Source organism: Acanthaster planci, linkage group LG10 (assembly GCF_054643075.1).
Source record: "Acanthaster planci isolate LZ-2023a linkage group LG10, COTS_SCS, whole genome shotgun sequence".
Lineage (NCBI taxonomy): Eukaryota > Metazoa > Echinodermata > Asteroidea > Valvatida > Acanthasteridae > Acanthaster > Acanthaster planci.
The window spans coordinates 4,324,548-4,344,766 of NC_141786.1; the positions used below are offsets into that span (position 1 = coordinate 4,324,548).

Sequence of the window (20,219 nt, forward strand, 5' to 3'; positions counted from 1 at the left end):
AGAGGTAAGGTCCCCCATACCCCATGAGATCTGCTAACCACATAGGTATTTTTTTCTGCAAATAGCTGGCAAAAAACCCTTTGTGGCTGAGCTTCACCTTCCTGGACTGTGTAAAATCCTCACAACCTTCTAACTGATCTGGATGGATGTGAAATGCTGGAGTTACTTCCAAATTAACTGGATACAGTGGTGCACATGTCACTACAGGGCAGGGGGCATGGTGGACACATCCCCCCCCGGGGAAGTTTGTGTTCTTCTCCAAACCCCCTCTCCCAAATTGAGATTTTGAACAACTGGTACAACTTACATGTACAAGCCACAAATACAGTGGGACCTGTATTTTTTATATAGTACATGTACTTCTCAGTGCTATCTACAACACTTTAAAGCAACACTGGCTTTTCCACTCCAAAGATACGCGTGTATGTAAAATGGGGAAACAAGACAATTTCATACGCCCCCTCCACAAACAAATCTCTGCTGTCTGGACTATGACAAGTCTATGAATGGGGAAATTCCCGGATGAGAAATGCTGTATGTACAGATAATTCATTGCATGGGCACGGGCTTCCCCAAGGCCGCACATTGCCGATGCTGCTGGTTGTCTTTTCCCCCAAAATTGGTACTTTAATTTCGGCAGAAGGATTAAAGCTTTTTAAAGGGTAAGTTTTACTGTCTTGTTCAGTGTACATGCACATGACATTTTTTGCAGTAACAAGTAGCAAATTTTCTTGCCTGATTCCCTGACTTGTTCTATTCAAAGTCAATTGTTCATTAGTCTTAAAGGCTGAATTGTAATGTTGTATGGGCACATGGAACTAATTTGATCTTCGTGCAAGCACTCAGTCTTGCTGTTGATAATTTCACTTTCAGGTGATTACATTTTCTTCCTTAAATTTTAAATCATGGTTGTGGAAAACGAGAATAAAGTTGGAGATTTCACACAGGATCGAATGATAGTGCAAAGGGTGATAGATTTGTAAGGCAATGACTAGATGCGGTGCACGCATGAACACGATGTGACATCTGCATTAACAAACATCGTGCATGTGCAAATACGTACATGTACTGTATGCACGCTCTAACCCAGTCAGGGATTTATAAATCGGTCTTCTCGAGCAAGTATAATGATCTTTTATTAAGGAAGTCTTTGGCACAGTTTAAAAAAAAGACGATTTTCAAAGCTGGCTACAGTGATGCATGGCTAGAGCATGCTGTAAATTTTGACGATAATGCATAGGGTCGTCATGAGAGTCAGTATTGATTTAGTGTTGTTACCAACTTGATTCGCAAGAACGACCAAGAAGGTTACGATAGAAGTGTAAGCTAACTGTTGACTGAATTGGAGAATTGAAAAGCAGACTAATACTGCCTACTGGATACTGGATACTGAATACGGGGTACTGAATACGGGATCTGAGGAGCTGTGCAATGATGCAGGACTTATATACAGTTAGAAACAGGATGTAGTTAAAGTCACAAAACTTCAGAAAGGAAAGTCCTAGTCACATGTCTTACCTGGATTCTTAGAACAATGACTGTGAATGAATAATTCCATCTTAAAACCAAGTCCCTGATGGTTGGTAGTAGAAGCTTAAATGAAACATGCTGAAGTAGTGTGGCACGGCCTCTGGGCTAAATGAATATGCCCACGGCCTTGCCCTTCATAGCTAACACTGTCTCTGCATGTATGGAAGACACATGCACCTCTTCATGAAAATGCAAAATGTGGAATACATGTGGTTCACATTTGCCCCGAGCAGATCATCGTAATTTGGCTGATTTCAGGAGATTTGGTAAAAAACGATTAGGCATTGCATAACCTAGATGATTTTGCCCAGAAACAGAAATTTGAAAGTCAGAATTTTGGGCCAAAGCGTTTCTTCGTGAAAACGGCGACAGTGTAGTGCTTGCTTGTTCATACATGTGTGTATGTAATGCACAGATTTTGTTGCCCACTGAAGTTATTTCATAAAAGAAAGGACTGTTGTGTGTATTCGCTTTCCTTGTATTGAACGGTGAAATACTATGCAATTTTAACGTTTGCAATGCAGTATAAAGCATGAAGAGCATTTTGAAACCAAAACTTATTTGTGAAGGAACTCCTTGGTTTGCTTTATGCATTAGGACAGAAAAACAAAATGGCCGAGGTGACAACAGAGGACGTCCTTCACAAGATCAGCCAGGATCACCTGGAGTGCACAATTTGCTTCCAACGCTTCAATCGTCCGAAATTCCTCAACTGTCTCCACACCTTCTGCTGTGAATGTCTCGAAAACTACAAACGTACCCAGCACCCTCAGAGCTCAACAATTCCATGTCCTCTCTGTCGAAAGGAAACTGCCGTGCCCAGCAATGGAGTATCCGGTTTGTCCGACAATTTCTCCATGGCTGCACTGGTGGAGGAATTCACGCACCAGGAGAGCCTGGTGAGGAGGCAGAAGTCAAGGATCGTGTGCGAAGTCTGTGAGGAGGATGAGGCTGTATCCCGATGTACCGACTGCAAGGAGTACCTCTGCGGGGAGTGCCAACGGGCGCACCAGCGGGCGGTGAAGACGAAGAAACATGACATTGCAACACTGGAGGACCTCCGGTCCGGAAAGGCAGTCTTCAAGAGCAAGATGAGGGATGAGATACCCAAGTGCAAGAAACACACAACCCAAGATGTGTGCTTCTTCTGCAGCACGTGCAAGGTCCTCATCTGTGCGGTCTGCACAGCTCTCGACCACAGCAAACCCTTGCACGCGTACGAAGACATCGATGCTGCCGAGGCTTCATTACGGGAGGAAGCCAAACTGTTGCAATCCAAGGCAAAAGACAGCAGACAGAAATTCCTTGTGGCCAAGGATTTTGTGGACACTGCTTCCGAGAGGTTGGAATTGATGCTTGCCGACACATCAGCTGACATTACGCAGAGAGCAGATGAGGAGGTTGCCAGGATAAGGCTGAAGGAGGCCAGCTTGAAAGAAGAGGTGGCTGCCATAGGAAAAGAGAAGGCAAAGCTGTTGAAAAATGCCCAGGAGTCCTACTGCGAGAACCTCAAGTGGACCCAAGGCACGTTGGAAATGGCCAAGACCGTTCTGGATCAGTCCAGCTGCTTTGAGCTGCTGGAGTTGAAAGAAAACCTTCTCTGCAACTTGAACGACATAACCGAGCTTAAGATTCCATGCCCAAAGGATAGTTTGTCACCTTTCATTGAATTCAAGCCTACGCAAATTAAGAAGGTTTCACTGGGCAGAATTCTTCTCAAAGAGAAATGGTCACTGAAGGCACACTTTGACGGTAAGGTTGATACTGGCAAGACGAAAGGAGGGTTCAAGATGGCTGCCAGCGTCGCAACCTTCACTAACAGCAACATAGTTGTTGCAGATTTTGAAGACTACAAACTGCATTTTTTCACTCCCCAGGGTCAACACAAATCTGAATTTGATGGGTCTCGAGATAAGTGTGATGGGCAGCTCCACAACCCTTATGATCTTGCAGTGACCCCAGACAACAAGCTTGTCGTGATCGACAAGCCTAACGTTAAAGTCTTTGACGCAACCAACACAAACAACATCAAGTACTTGTTCAGCTTCACACCCTCCCCTTTCAACTTCCTGGCAAACAAAGCATGGAGTGATCTCTCCTGCATTGCAGTTGATGAAAAGAACCACATTGCAGTCGGCGATAAAGGAAGACAGATCATCTCCCTCCATGAAATAGATGGCTCCTTGACCAGCGAGGTGGAGGCAGAGCTACTTGACAGACGGCTGGCCATCAGCAACAAGGGGCAACTCATCTACAGCAACTACCAACAGGCCAAGTTGGTCTCCTTGGACTTTGACGGACGGGAGGTGTTCAGTCTTGACACCGTCGTGGAAGGGAAGCAGATGAAGCCTGCAGGGATGTGCTGCGATCACCACGGTGATATTTTCATCATCCTACATGCCAGTGATGAGCACGGTACTGGACAAATTCACCACTACAGTGCTAGTGGGGTTTACATGGGATGCATCGCCACCGGTCTATGGAACCCCCTGGGGCTGGCACGCACCCTGGCTGGTGAACTTGCAGTAGCTGATATGCTTTCCGTGAAGATTTACCATAAAGAATGAGAGTGATATGACTGTAATGATACCATTTTGGGGCAATTCTGAAGAGAAGGGGGCATACATTTAGTCTATAGACTAAATAGCAAATTTCTTTATTCTTTGGACTAGAACATTTACACAAGCACCTCAACGACAAACGTCTCAAATTAGAACACCACCTTCCATTTCTCTGCTACATGTAAGCAATTGAGAAGGAAAGTACATAAACCGGTAGTTGAGTGGCTTTGGGGGTTAATGAAACATGTTATTAATGATTATGCATTGGTACCCACTTTGTCAACTTGTTTCTACAAGCACGTGCTAAGTTTTAGTTATTACATACATGTACATGTATGTGTACACCATTTTGGAAAAAAAGTTCCTATTGTAACAGTGACTAATCAAGTTCTTCATTGGCAAAGGTCTGAACTGATAAACTGAGAAATATATTAAAACCCGCAGGGTTGTCTGATTTAAATCACCGATTTAAATCGCGATTTAAATTAAATGATTTTTTTGAAAAAAATCACTGATTTAAATCAACATATTTAATTTTTGGGGTAAAAAGGCAAAAATGTTTCACTTTTTGAATACTTTTGTACTGATTGCAAATGTTTGCTGGTTTTGCACATTTTAAACAGCAAATCCCCCATCTGTCAGCCTCCCAGTTCCTAGTATTAACCCTAACACTCCTCAGCCCTCCAACAGGTGAAGGATTGAGGAGGGTTAGGGTTAAAGACGTAAATGTATGAATGTATGTGTTATACACAATCTGGGGTGGCAATATTTTTATGTTCCATTCCGTCCACTTGTTTTGATTTAAATCAGCTTTTTTGATTCAGTAAGTGTATTTGATGCAAAGGATTTATAATCATGATTTAATTTCACTTCAGTTGAATTGCTCAATTCAGAGAGTAACTATAGAGGAAGGACACAGACATGACAGAAGGAGTTAAAACTCTGGCACTTTAAATTACTCGATGAGCATTGCCGCCCAGTCAGACGAACAATAGTAAACATTCTAAAAATGCCTGATAACTGCCTGCAGCTTAGCCGGACAAGTGGGGCCAGTAATATCCTAGCAATATTTTGTGTGTTTTGTTTGCAATTAGCTACAACTTATCACTGTGATCAGGAAATCAAGAGCACAAGATCTCTAACATTACACGCATATCTACTTTTGCCATCATGAACAACCTTTTTACTTTGATATGCTGTTCCATTATCCATGCAATGTTTGTAATTTTATTTTGTCTCTCCAAAACATCAGTTTTCAAAGTCTTTGTACGAATTAGGCTAAGACTGACCAACAACACGTTGACCACCATTGGACAATTAAGTTCATGACAAACAAAATGCACTATTTCATCACAAGGAGTGCTCAAGAGATCTCATGAAATACCTTTCCGTATAAATGCCGTGATAAAAATGATTCAAATAAAACACAACATCTTATTATAAACAACTTGCTTTCGATAAGGGCAATGACTGCACATGAACACTTCGGGCACACAGCCTAATACAGTTGTACGAGCAACTGCACAAGCATTCAATTTGATGTTGTTGTCAGATCATTCCAAGCACTATCGATGGCATGATTATTCAACTTCCTATACTGCAGTGCACAACATTTTAAGGATGCGGATTACCAGCGAAAGATTGCAGCGATGATCATGGGGTAGAAAGGGGGCTTATGGTTGTGAAACAGGTGGTGCAGAGCAAGCATTGGCTGTGTTCTGGCTATGGACGTACCGGGCATGCCAGAAAGTGGTAATTGGCCAGATGTTATAGCCCGGGCAGTTCAAACTCCTGTGTCCTTCCTCCATCATGTCCATGGTTTAACATGGTAAAGTATCAGTGTACATCAACCTTTCACATCTCTATAACAGTATAAGTATACATGTATTGGGATTAGAAACGTTAGTCATTATAGTGTTGCAGCTAAAACCACTAAATTCATGCCCTTAATAAAGTTATTTTTAATCAAGCCTAAGTCATTGCTCTGTGGAGCTGGATCACAAACAAAATGAGACTGCTTTCTGCAAATAGAGAAAGGTACATGTAAAATGCCAGTATTTTGTAGAGATAAACATGTACGTGTACAGGTGTACATGTACAGGTGTACTTATGTACATGTACATGTGAACATGTACAGGTGCACATGTAGAATGCAAAATAAATGCATGTACTTGCTATTCATGGTATGTTTCTCACTCATTAGTCACTTGATGCATGTATTTAAGTACCCATTAACAAATTCTTGTGAACTCTACTTTTGTCAAAACTAAGAGTTCGGTTTAAAACCTGGTATGCAGTTTATCCTTGGTATACATGTACGTGCACGTATTTGTCTCTGAAGGAAGAGTCTTCTCTGAGGGTACATGTACTGGTAGATGTTATTCTGCATGCATTTCACCAGGCTAAGATATGGTGCTTTGTAAATTAAATCAAATTACATGTATATGATTTAAATTTCTTAATTTAAGTCAAATTTGTTTAATTTTGTAACAAACAAATAAATAAAAGAAAACTATTACACATGCAGCTACTTCGCTTGCTTTTGAATAGACAATCATGACAATTGAGCCAACTTGTAAAACTTATAACTTATAAAACTAAAAAAAAATCTGATTTAAGTTTAAAAAAATCTGATTTAAATTTTAAAAATCTGATCTTTAAAAACTGTTTAAATAAAAAAATCAACTACCCTGAAAACACACATCAGTGAGTATACTAAAGAAATAAACACCACATATACATGTAAGAGGAAATTATAAATAAAATAAAACTAACCACAAAGATGACACACCCAATTGCAACCCCCAAATTGTGTCTGATTACTGTACATATGGTAAATCACGTAATGTAAGTACATGTACACGTATGCCATTTTGCATTTTATGTATGGTTATGGCTGTGACATGAATACAACGTACTGGTGTTTAAGATGTACTGATAAGATGTACTGATAGAGGACTGCATGCCGATCCTCAAAAAAAAAAAAAAGAAAACATAAAAAAATGAAAAAGTAAATAAATTTATTAAGAAGGGAAAATCTTTCCTTAGTTAAGAAACTTGTGGTACTGTCAGCAAATCAGGGGATAAAAGGAAAGAATACGTTGATGGAGGCACAGCACGCACAGACATGGTACATGTACATGTAACTTGCAACTCTATGGCAATGCGCACTGGTAACATTTATGTTTTTCAGGTGCAAAAACTCTGAAAGCAATTGTGCATTAAAATTCCTAGCCCATGGCGGAATTCGATCCAGGGCAAATGCTAATAAGCTGACAGAATACATGTACATCACCCACTTACAGGTGTATGTGTGTAAAAGGGATTGGCGTGAGAACCATCCAATCAACCAACAATCACATACAAAACCTATACTCCATACGTGTACATGTAAGTCTGTGGAATGGATGTCTGGTTTGTTGCCGTTATTTCTTCTATAATAATCTCTTTGTACTTGCTTTAAGCACCAACTCTGTAATTAGTTTATGCCTGCCGTATCTTTACAGATCTCTCCCCCACCCTACAGACTACAGAAATAAACATTCAGCGAAGGAAAATTAAGATTTCCTCATCCACTTCCTGATCTCATGCCAAATGAAACCATCCACCAGAACTTGCGTGCTGTCTTCCATGAGGCAGGCCAGCAGCCCCAGCACCCTTCACTAGTCCTGAAGCCACGCCCCCTGTACCACCGTCCCCCCCCCATCCCAAGCCCCTGGATTTGCATCTGCTGCTCTGGTTGATCCACATACAGTATATGCATTGGTTGATCCACATACATACAGCGTACATGCATTGGTTGATCCACATACATACAGTGTACATGCATTGGTTGATCCACATACATACAGTGTACATGCATTGGTTGATCCACATACATACAGCGTACATGCATTGGTTGATCCACATACATACAGTGTACATGCATTGGTTGATCCACATACATACAGTGTACATGCATTGGTTGATCCACATACATACAGTGTACATGCATTGGTTGATCCACATACATACAGTGTACATGCATTGGTTGATCCACATACATGTACATACACAACATACATGTACATGTACAAGCTTACATGTCCATGTGATGGCAAGAAATCTGTATAAAATTAACCTGGTGGTCAAGCAATTACATGTAATCTTGACATCTATGTTAGTGCCTTAGTAAGCAGAAAGTGATGGATTCGAATCCCACCCTAGCATTAAGCTTGTAATTTTTTCCCAACTCTGGAACCACACCGAGAATACTATATATGCACTTGTGCCTGGTACATGAATATAATGGTATAAGACCACCCCCCCCCAGAACTAGCACAAAATTAGCATCCCATAAGAAGCCAACTTACATGCAACATCATTGATGTATGGTTAATTATGTTTCATCCAATCTAGGGCTGGATGAACAGACTCACGTCACAGTGTCCGTCACTTTTCTTTGTCCAAGCCATCCTTGGACTGTGCTTGGTTTGTGTACGACTACGGTATCCCCTTCCCCTCATCCCATAACCCCCCTTTCCCCACCCAATCCCCCTACACCCCTTTCCTACCCATTGCCCGCCCTACCGCCCTGTATCCTTTACTCTTTCCCTGTCTAATCATCCTTTTGTTGATTCTTACGTTTTCCACATTGCCTGCTATATGTGCTATGACTGAGTAAATAATAATATTAATAATAAAAATAATCTAATGTTTGTTGAAAAGGAAAGACACCTCAATTCCCAGAACATAAGTGTTTGAGCTTGAGAAGTTTCAGCTGGAACTGAGAAGTGAACTGTGAACTCCCTGATCATTCATTATATTCACTCCTGTGCTGAAAATTTCTGTGACGTGCATGAACAGTTTCATTGTGCTGGCACACTAACACAGGAATGCCAAATATCGGGTCAAGTTAATAAGGTCACCATTCTTATGCAGGGCTTTGTATTGTGATGAGCAATATACATGGCTCCCAGCAACATGCATGTTTAGTGTGGCAAACAATATTTGCAGTAGTCAGTGACATGCCCAAGTACCAGTACAATGTACCCGGACTACATACACATACATGCACCACAGAAGCAGCAACTGCACTGACTGTCTGGATAATATGGATTCATCTGTGAATGGTCTGCTGTGATGGCAGGGGTAACTATTGAATCTGTTCTGGAACGGATAAGCCAAGGCCATTTGGACTGCCCAATCTGTTCCAACCGTTTTAAGGAACCCAAAATTCTTGAATGCCTTCACAGCTTCTGCACCCACTGCCTGGAGGACCTCTGCCAGGCAGGGGACCCCAACTCGCCAGCTCTTGTTTGTCCAATCTGCCGGAAGGAGACCAGATTGTCAAAGGATGGTGTTAGTGCTCTCGGAAACAATTTCCCCCTAACGGCACTGGTAGAAGAGTTTAACAAACAGGAAGAGCTCCTTCGGGTTCTGAAGGCGAAGGACAAGCGTGAGCAATGCAACTCAAAAGAGGAAGTGGTCTCCAAATGTACCGACTGTGATCATTTCATGTGTGTGAAATGCAAGGAGACTCATGAACAGTTAGAGAACACACAAGGTTACAAAGTTGTAGCTACATCTGACGTACTGACTGGGACCAGAATAACACAAGAAACACCCAGATCTAATGAACATGATGAAACCCGATGCGAAAATCATGGAGATTTGGTCCACTTCTACTGTAACACATGTGATCTGCTGATTTGTACAACCTGCACAGTACTGGACCACTGCTGTCCTGAGCACGATTTTGTTGACATCTCATTAGCTGAGGAGACTTGCAAACAAGAAGTTCAGGTTTTGCTCCACGAAGTGGAACACTGCAAAAGAGAAATTCAAGATGCCTTGGAGCTGACAGAAATAGCCCTATGCAGGCTGAAAGCAACTGCAAGTCAGGCAGTATCAGAGATAATGGACATGGCGAACCGCGAAGTGGACAGAGTGCGTCAGAGGGAGATAATGTTGAAGAAAAAGGTGGCAAAAATTGATCAGGAAAGATCAGCCCAGCTTGAGAAGTCACTTGTTGGCTACTGTGGTCAGCTACAACGAGCAGACAAAACTGTGCATAGAATTCACGAACTACTGGAGGCTGGTAACTCTTTGAAGATACTGTCACAGAAACAAGGCATCTTGAGTACTTTGAAGAATGTTGCAGGTGAACACTCTCCACCAAAACTTGATGAACTGGTCTTTGAATCATTTGACTTCCACGCCAAAGAGGTGCCTCATGCTTTCGGTCAATTTGTGCTGAGTAAATGGAAGCTCAGAGCAGAGTTTGGAGCTGAAGCAGACAAAGTAAACTCGTTCCTCATGGTACAAGAAATAAACATATTTGCTAATGGAGACATTGTCACAGTGGATGCTGATCAAAACAAAGTGAGTGTGCACGACTCAAATGGTCACTTTAAGTACCATTTTGGTGGGAAGGCAGACAAGTCTGAACAGAGCTTGAATGTTCCCAGTCGTATCTCAGTGAGTCATCCAGACAATAGGCTTTTTCTTGTGGATGGTCGTGTTGTGAAGGTGTTCAACAGTGAGCAAGCATATCTCTACAGTTTTACACCATCGATGCACAAAATGCACTCGGAATATGAGGCGGGACTTTATAAGTCTACAGATGATACCAGACACACAGGAGAGAGAACAGCTGAATTATCAAGGGAATGCACAGAGGCACGGAGTCCGAACAGAGTTGCAAGTGCTAATAAAGAAATGGAAGGGGCTTCTGAAACAAGACCTGAATTGGTGGCAGAAGTGGGATCAGACTTGAAGACAGAAGTTGGATGCTATGTAGGTGAAGATGTAGACATGAGATTGGAAAATGTTCAGTCTCAAGCAACTTCAGACGTTCAACCCGAAGCACCTTCAAAATGCATGTACTGCTACGCCCTGTCCTGTCTGGCTATCTCTGAAAATATAGTTGCAATTGGTGATGAGGAAAGCAAAATGATATCCCTCCACAGCCTTGATGGATCATTGATTCGAACCCTGCCAGCCAATCTCATTGAAGACAACCTAGCAATTAATGACAGCAAAGAACTTGTCTTCACGAACTACCGAGAGTCCAGGCTGGAGTCCATGGACCTTTATGGCAACAAGGTATTCTCTGTCACGACAACTCACAGAGGCAAGCTTGTCAAACCCACTGGGGTATGCTGTGAGGGTCGATGGAGCATTTACGTCGCCATACATCTGGGGCTGGGTCGTGGCACGGGGGAAATCCACCACTACGACAATGAGGGCAGGAAGGTTGGCTGCATTATCCAGCAGCTATGCAATCCACTGGGCTTGGCACTAACACCTGCCAGCGAGCTTGCTGTAGCTGACAAGAACTCTATCAAGATCTTCCAGAAAGTCAAATGCTACACCGAGATCAATCATGTAACTTACGTGTAGAAACAAGTTTGTCTTTAACACTAGTGATTTCCAGATCCTTCAAAATCCACCAGAGGCTGTTTGATGATTTCATAAGATTGAGGAAGGTAGGGCCCAACTGTTCTTTCTTATCCTTTGCATGGTGCTCCTTGAAAGTTGAAATATCAATGGAATACCCCACGTTTCTGAACAGTTGGGCATTTGGGGAGATTTTGGAGGATTCCAAACTAAGATTAACATGTAACACTGCTGATGAGTAATGCTCAGATATGACAGAAGAAAAAGGAATTAATGAACGAGATGAAAATAAAAATCTAACTGAGTAAAAACCTACTCACTTCTCTTGGAATACACACAGTGTCAAGATATTTCATGACTCGCAATATTTGATTCTTTTGTGTGAAAACGACACAAAAAAGTCCTGTACCAGTAAGTATGGGAAATTGAGAAGAAACAAGAAAATGTAATCTGTTTGAATTAGAGTAACCAGTCAGTACCTTAACTCTGATGCTGTCATTCACTCTGCCATAGATCCACGGATCTTTAATTCTTAATAAGTCAAAGGACCAATTTCAACCATTACTGTAAGTGTTGCTCAAACTGCACAGGAACCTTCTGTGTTAAGCGTACTGGAGCTTTAAAGGGTAGAAAGGAAGTTTGGCTCATATCTTCTGCTTAACTCACAGAGGCCATGTTATAAAAAGAGGGACCATTTAAGGGTAACTAAAATCAGTTTTCACTCAAGTCGGAATGAATCAGGAATGGGTTGAATCACATTTTAGTCTGACTGCTTACAACTGACCACGCCCAGACAAAAAAGGCAAGATACACATACATACACGTAGTGGCCAATTTCTGATACAAAACAAGCCACTAGGCCACAAAAACTGACTCAACATCCTTGATATTTCCAAATGGCATATTTTCAGTACTCTGGTTGCTGCAACAAAGATATTTGCAACAACAGGCCGAGTCCATTGGCTGTTACAGCCATAGGCTGGGCAGTTCAAACTCGTTCTGTGTCCTTCCTCCATGGTTTATAGTGTTACAACTAAAACCACTAAGTTCATGCCTTAATAAAGTGACTTTTAATCAAGCCTACGCAATTGCTCTGTGGAGCTGGGTCACAAACAAAATGAGTCTGCTTTTTGCAAATAGAGCAAGGTAAAATACCAACATTTTGTACAGGTACACTTGTAGAATGCAAAATAAATGCATGCACCTGTTGTTCATGGCATGTTTGTCACTCATTAGTCATTTGATGCTTGTGTAAGTACCCTATTAACAAATTCTTGTGAACTCTACTTTTGTCAAAACTTAGAGTTCGGTTTAAAACCTGGTATGCACTTTATCCTCGGTATATGTGCACGTATTTGTCCCTGAAGGAAGTGTCTTCTCTGAGGGTACATGTACTAGTACATGTGCATGTAGGCGTTATACTGCATGCGTTTCACCAAGGGTTAGAGATGGGGGTTTGTGAACTTAATCAAATTATTTGATTTAAATTTCTCAAACAAAAAAATCCGATTTTTTAAATTAAAAAAAAAAATAAAAAAAAAAATCAACGACCTTGGAAGCAAACCCTTTTCCCGATATAACAGCATTTATTCAGGTTGACACTTCAGCAATATCATCAAGGAACAGTCTCAAAATAATTGTGTGAGTCAAATCACGCAGAAACCAAACACAGCTGGCTAATAACAAGGTCACTGGAATTTACTTTGCCGTTACCTCATTTTAGTATTGAAGTAATATTTCCCCCAAAACACTGCAGTAAATACATGTGAAACATCGATCTCTTCCAAGAAGATCTACATGTGTTAGATCTAAAATCTGCACTGTTGCAATCATTTTGATCTACACGAGTGCATACATTTTTATCAATTTCCTGCAAGACATTTTGCAGCGTCATTATCAGAAAAGTCGCCATGATCAATGCCAAATGAACGTATGCATGCAGCACTCATGTGCTATGTATGTGCACCTACATGTACATTATACAATTACGAGAAGGCCTAGAGAGTACTGAAGTGTGACGTTACTGTGAACCAGGAAGTGCAGTGCGAACAAGTGGAGCACACGCGCGTGTTGGTTCGCACGCAGATTCTCGCTCTCATGCCTTTTCCACACACAATTATGCGCATGACGTAGTCACTTCAGTAACTCTTTACACGTAGTATAACACACATGTACGATGCACAAAATTCTAAAATGAGCTACATACTTCCAGCTTCTTTGAAAGGCCATTATGTTATTATTTTCTTGAGCAACAGTAGTCTTTCGTAATTGCATCTGCTAGGGGGAATACCCAAGCTATATGAACACGTACACTTCAATGTGATGATAGAGGTCACTGTCCGTGTGGGTTCTATATAAAACATGACAAAAATGGACCGATTTCGGAGGCGCCTTATGGGCACAACAGGAACTGCAGGGGTTAATCTTAAACTGACTTCAATTCAGCCTATACATGTAAAGTAGTCAGGGTCTTTAGATAAACAATTAGTTGTAATTACACATGGCCTGCCTCCACTGACTTCTCAGACTTGGTTGTGTACATGTGAGCACTTGTACATGGTGTCTTGTGGGGTACCGGAACAATGGAAGGTACCCCACAAGGCCAGTTTTGATCGTTGTGGGGTACTTAAGTGGTACCCTACAAAAATTTCACAAAATAGATATTTCAAATTTACTCAAAAAGGAGGAATTTTCAAGTGCCATTCATCTATCACAAATTGAAGTGTTTGATATAAGGGACATACGGTCGAAATTTCGACCCAGGAAACTGAATTTGGTTGAAATGGCAGTGATATGAAATTTTTTCCGTGTTGTGTGGGAGTTTTGTACAAGAGAACAAAGGAAATACACACTTGTGTGTATGTGAGTTTGTTTCTGCATTCAGTTGGGGACCTTGAACAATAGAGGACAATAAGGTCCCCGATTGACAGAGGGTCCCTGATTGACAACTGTGTACAAAACATATGGGTGGTCTTGTAAAAAAGTTAAAGTACAAACAAAAGAGGAACAATAGGGGGTCCCCAGTTGCAGGCAAATACACTCTTGTGTGTATGTGAGTTTGTTTCTGCATTCAGTTGGGGACCTTGAACAATAGAGGACAATAAGGTCCTCGATTGACAGAGGGTCCCCGATTGACAACTGTGTACAAAACATATGGGTGGTCTTCTAAGTTAAAGTACAAACAAAAGAGGAACAATAGGGGGTCCCCAGTTGCAGGTAAATACACACTTGGGTGTGTGGGTGTGCAGAAGGGGGATTAGCAGGTGTCCCAGTACACATCCACTGTCTGTAACTGGGGTCAGGCATGGCAGTTTATATTACATCAGCTTCCGCGGGGGGTATGCAAAAAGATATTCAATTAACCGTTTACTGTCCTTTCATATCTGACAGTTAAAGTTCCTTGTGTGAATACACATGCAAGGGATGGAATACATGTAAATGTGAACTGGACCTGTGCGTAAATCTGCACCTGTCACAAAATGGCTATTAACGATCCTGAATCCATCAAAATAGTACACGTAAATGAAAGCCCGTGCCCAGTATCACAGAGCTGCTGACCATGAAACTTTGGCCACCTGCGAATTACTTGGCTGAAGTCTGCAGCAGCTACTACCAATAGAGTAATGTTTAATTTTAAGTCAAAGCCAAGTAATTCGGACGCAGCCCATTTGTTAAGCCCAGAAACTACAATGTACCTCCTTGGCATACATGGGTACCAACATAACTTTCATAAACCATATACTTCTTTGACTGGTTCTTGGCTTATGTTTGCTGTGCGCATAAGTCTGCTCAGAAACTTTGTGAAATTGTGCTTAGTTTTGGGAGATTGGGGTGCTTACGGTAGATAAGCCAATTTACACAATCTGTTTATGACTTATTTGGCTATCATGACTCTCTCAACTTCATCCGGTACAGCATGTTACCGCTGTTTGTATCTGTTTTGCCGTTGTTTTCACTGAGAAAGATCAATAGTTTAGCCACAAATTGAAAGCAATTGGGGGCTGAATTTCACTGACGAGTGAATTTTGATTTTGCACGCTGTAGGGGATGGGAGATGTAAATGGGAAATCATCATCTGGTTATTCACTCACACAACCAGCCCATGTAACTAGCAATTCCCCCAGAGCGGGACCAAGAGAGGGCTCCTTTGGTGGGAACTGCACTTTCCTGGTTCACAAAGACTATGAAATGCATGCATTACAACCAACAAAATGAACACTCCCCACTAACATGGCTCTTTTCAACCAATGAGGGGGTGCTTCTGCACAAGGCAGATTACACCATCTTCTTTAGTCCCCATACCTTGAAATGTCAGCTTGGAGTCTTTGAAGAGTCTGTCAATTGTCTGATGCATGGACTGGACCACTGTTAGCTGGAAATCCTCCTGCCTGGCTTTGTTCAACACAAATACTGTAACAGGTGTACAGGCCAAAAGGAATTGTTCCAGAGACAAGGATGACAACTAGTGAAACTACACATAAGATTTGGGTTACACCCGACCTGGGATTACCACTAAAATTGATTTCAAACAATTTCTATTTGTTTGCATTAATTCATTGCTCTTGGAAATTAGAAACCGTGTTCTGGACTTAATACAAAATCACGTCAGGTGTGACAGGGACATGAAAACAAAATTGGACCCCTAATTGATAGAATGACCCATTTGAAAGTTTGCATGGTAGGTGTGGCAGTGAGATTCTAATGGACTTAACGTTGCTCTACCTATCTGTTGCCAAGAGACCGAGAACTTCTGATTTCGTCTATCACCGGACAACAAACAGAGTATACTGTCCAAAACATTCAGTCCAAAACTTTTCAGACGCTTACTCGCTCATAAAAGAGTGCTCTTGTACAATAGCTTACTCACAGTGCCATACAGTGGAACACAGCTATAATGAACACTGCTATCATGAACACCGCTATCATGAACACTGCTATCATGAACACCGCTATAATGAACACCGCTATAATGAACACCGCTATCATGAACACCGCTATCATGAACACCGCTATAATGAACACCGCTATAATGAACACTGCTATCATGAACACCGCTATAATGAACACCGCTATAATGAACACAGCTATAATGAACACCGCTATCATGAACACCGCTATAATGAACACCGCTATAATGAACACCGCTATCATGAACACCGCTATCATGAACACCGCTATAATGAACACCGCTATAATGAACACTGCTATCATGAACACCGCTATAATGAACACCGCTATAATGAACACCGCTATAATGAACACCGCTATCATGAACACCGCTATCATGAACACCGCTATCATGTACACCGCTATGATGAACACTGCTATCATGAACACCGCTATAATGAACACCGCTATCATGAACACCGCTATAATGAACACCGCTATCATGAACACCGCTATCATGAACACCGCTATCATGTACACCGCTATGATGAACACTGCTATAATGAACACCGCTATAATGAACACTGCTATCATGAACACCGCTATCATGAACACCGCTATAATGAACACCGCTATAATGAACACCGCTATAATGAACACCACTATAATGAACACCGCTATAATGTACACCGCTATCATGAACACCGCTATAATGAACACCGCTATAATGAACACCGCTATAATGAACACCGCTATCATGAACACCGCTATCATGAACACCGCTATCATGTACACCGCTATAATGAACACCGCTATAATGATTATCGCTATAATGAACACCGCTTTACTGAATATTAGGGTACACCGAACATTCCTATAGGCCCCCAGATTTTCTGTGCAGTTTTACCAAACTTTACAAATCTGCTTTAAACAACAGAAACATATTTAGAAATGATGTAAACAACTCAAAAGTTGAGGAAAAATCTTCTCACGATGCCAAGGGTGTATAGGGCTGAGGGCCTATAGAACACTAGTGCCTCGGGACTATGGAACACTATTGCCTGGGGTCTATGGAACACCAGTAACTACGGCCTACAGAACACTAGTGCCTGGGGACTATAGAACCAGTTGCCTGGGGTCTATGGAACACTGGTGACTAGGGCCTATAGAACACTAGTGCCTGGGGACTATAGAGCCAGTTGCCTGGGGTCTATGGAACACTGGTGACTAGGGCCTATAGAACACTAGTGCCTGGGGACTATGGAACACTGTTGCCTAGAGCATATGGGACACTCGCACTACAGACCATTGGAACAATGGTGCCACAGGCCGATGGCACACTTGTGCCAAAGGCCAATGGAAAACATGACTAGGGCCTACAGAACACTCCATCCAGCCCAGCTGGTTACACACTCACCAATGTTTGGAAAGAAGTCTTCCGTGTCCTCGCTGCTGGTCCCTTCCATCGCCGGAGTTGGGGCTGGGGTGGGCGGCTTCAACATCTCCGCCCTCTTGATGAACTCAATCAGATTCATGTCCAGGAACCAGTCTTGGACCACGAGAACCACATGGCAGACGGTGAAGAGGAAAGCTGCCAGTTGGAGAGACTGGGGAGCAAAGCGAGCGGAATCTGTGAACAGACACTACTGCCCCTCAGCAGCATGAGCATCGCTGAGTAACCAAACACTAGAATAAAGAGCCAATTCTGAAAGTCCCATCTTATGAATCATCTTTTCCAGCCCTTTTATAACAAGGTCCTGGTTAGGGCCAGCGACCATTTAGACCCGGTTTGAAAAGGGCCCCCCGGTAGCCTACCCAGTATAATGCCTGCCCGGTATTCAGGCTACTCCAGGCCGGTATCAGGCCTGTCTGTACATCGACATTTTAAAGTCCCTGATGAAAGGCTTCCCCCACCATGCTTCCACAGATGAATAGGGGTCTAAGCGGATTAGTGTAAACATTGTATAGAGCTGAAGGATTAAAACCACAAGCAGGTTCCTTCTGGGATAGATTACATGTACCAGTATTTGCAAACAAAAACAGACCCCACGATGGAGAAGTTCGAGATCAACAACCAGTCCAGCATCCCAGGCCGGTAGCCAGGCCGGTATGAAAGGGGTTTTTGCAACAGGGCGAGCTTACCGGGGGTCCTTTTCAAACCGGGTCTAAATGGTCGCCGGCCCTTATATCAAGGTGCTTTGACAGGCCCCTGCACCGTTTAATAACAAGAGCTAAACTGTACACTCTAAAGAACGAGGAATAATTGCCAAAATCATCATTCAAAAAAAAAAAAATCATATTCAAACTATTCAATTGTGTTCAATTTTGCAAACTCGTATCATATACCCTTAAGGAATAAATCAGTCCAGCATACTCAACTCCATCTCAGCAGAAGTCCGAGGATTCACAACTTATCCTTCACAGATGGCCAAAGCAAGTGAACCGTTCATACAGTACGATTTAGGCCACACAGCATGGGGCCATTTCACAATTCAACTCTAATAATCGTACTGGATATTCGTAAGGAACACATCCACAGTACTGGTGCTTACGACAGGACATATACCTGTCCCTGCTCTTTGGGACATAGCCTCAAACCATCTCAGCTCCCAAAAGAGTATACAGCTTAACGCTTCCATTTCAAGTACGAACTAATAATCAAATATACCAAACATCTCTGCACCCAGAGGTACCCATTTATACTCCTCGGTTGAGAAAAGCAACTGGCAGTGTTGTATCCAAGACCTTGATGTCGGAGACCAAGACCGAGACACCAAGATCAAGACTTCGAGACTGAGACTTTCGCAGGTTGAGACCGAGGCCACGACATCCGAGACCAAGACCGAGACCAACCATAAATGTTCAGTTTTTACCATATAGGGACAAACATATTGCAGTACAAAAGAAATAAAATGAAAAGATTAGCATAAACACCCACACAAATAGGTCAAATATTTGTTAAAGAATGACTCAGTTCTTTTATCAGTGATAGTGCTCTACTTTTACCATGGTCTGGTCATTTTCAACCCAAGTGTCCCAAATGATATGATGTGAACATTAAAACAAATATCCTTAGACTGTTTTCTGTAAGCAAATTACTGAAAAACAAATATCCCAAAAAGATGTACCGTAACGAAATTATTAAAACAACACGTACCACATACAAGACCGAATGAAAGCACTTTCACATGTGCACACAATTCATAGCGTGTGCACGCACACAGATTGGTTCCCGTCCCTGTCCTATGTTCAGGAGACTACGTAGGAAACAGGAACCAGTCCAGTGTGCGAATTCCGCTACTCACAACCTCATCTCCATGGTGTCAAGCAGCATGGCTACTCTGGATTGGAAATAAAGTAACAACTTGGGACATGGTTGCATCATGCTGCACTGACTAGTCTACATTCCAGCATCGATTTCATTGTTTATTGCAAAAAATCTGAACATTACTGTGTTGTATTTATATCAGTGGTTGAAGATTTGACTCGAGTGGTGGTAATTTTGCACTTTTTCAACCGCGTGCATCCTTAGTAGCTAGATGCCTATTTTCTTATAGTCTCAACTGGTCTCAAGGGGGAGACCCGAGACTATGGCATCCAAGACCAAGACCGAGACCGGCGTTTTCAAGACTGAGACCGGCCCTCCCAAGACCAAGACTTTGACAGGGTGAGACCGAGACCGCAAAAAAAGGTCTCGAGACGGTCTTGAGACTGACACCAGGTCTGGAGACCTACAACACTGGCAACTGGAGGTGTGGCAACTTGCCTCATGACAGAGTCAACATATACATGTATGCCCCACTACTGGACTCTGACAACCTGACCCCATTGATCAGGAGTTATAAACCCCGACCACTAGGC

General features: G+C 42.2%; 3 protein-coding genes across 7 annotated transcripts in view; 2 read left to right on the top strand and 1 right to left on the bottom strand.

Annotated features, from left to right (window-relative positions):
* Positions 1–20,219, bottom strand: part of smg9 (SMG9 nonsense mediated mRNA decay factor) — a 202,387-nt gene that overhangs the window by 6,262 nt on the left and 175,906 nt on the right. For all 3 annotated transcript variants that reach the window (XM_087142011.1, XM_022248382.2, XM_087142012.1), the window contains 2 exons: positions 17,776–17,965; positions 15,774–15,881 (listed from right to left, as the gene is read on the bottom strand). In XM_087142011.1, the coding sequence (XP_086998137.1) occupies positions 15,774–15,881; positions 17,776–17,965 (298 nt within the window). The remainder of the gene's footprint in view (positions 1–15,773; positions 15,882–17,775; positions 17,966–20,219) is intronic.
* On the top strand, positions 441–7,648 carry LOC110986485 (uncharacterized). Of its 3 annotated transcripts, XR_015426640.1 has the most exons (3): positions 441–662; positions 2,128–6,192; positions 6,229–7,648. XR_015426640.1 is itself a non-coding variant. In XM_022248380.2 (2 exons), exon 2 carries the CDS (start codon positions 2,142–2,144, stop codon positions 4,095–4,097), a length of 1,956 nt encoding a protein of 651 aa, XP_022104072.2. In that variant the 5' UTR covers positions 441–662; positions 2,128–2,141; the 3' UTR covers positions 4,098–7,648. The 3 variants fall into 3 exon arrangements, 2 of the variants coding, with proteins under 2 accessions (XP_022104072.2, XP_086998136.1); XM_022248380.2 differs by having other exon boundaries at positions 2,128–7,648; XM_087142010.1 differs by lacking the exon at positions 441–662 and adding an exon at positions 800–873 and having other exon boundaries at positions 2,128–7,648.
* On the top strand, positions 9,100–12,690 carry LOC110986484 (uncharacterized). Its single transcript, XM_022248379.2, has one exon. The coding sequence runs from the start codon at positions 9,213–9,215 to the stop codon at positions 11,472–11,474; it is 2,262 nt and encodes a 753-aa protein (XP_022104071.2). The 5' UTR covers positions 9,100–9,212; the 3' UTR covers positions 11,475–12,690.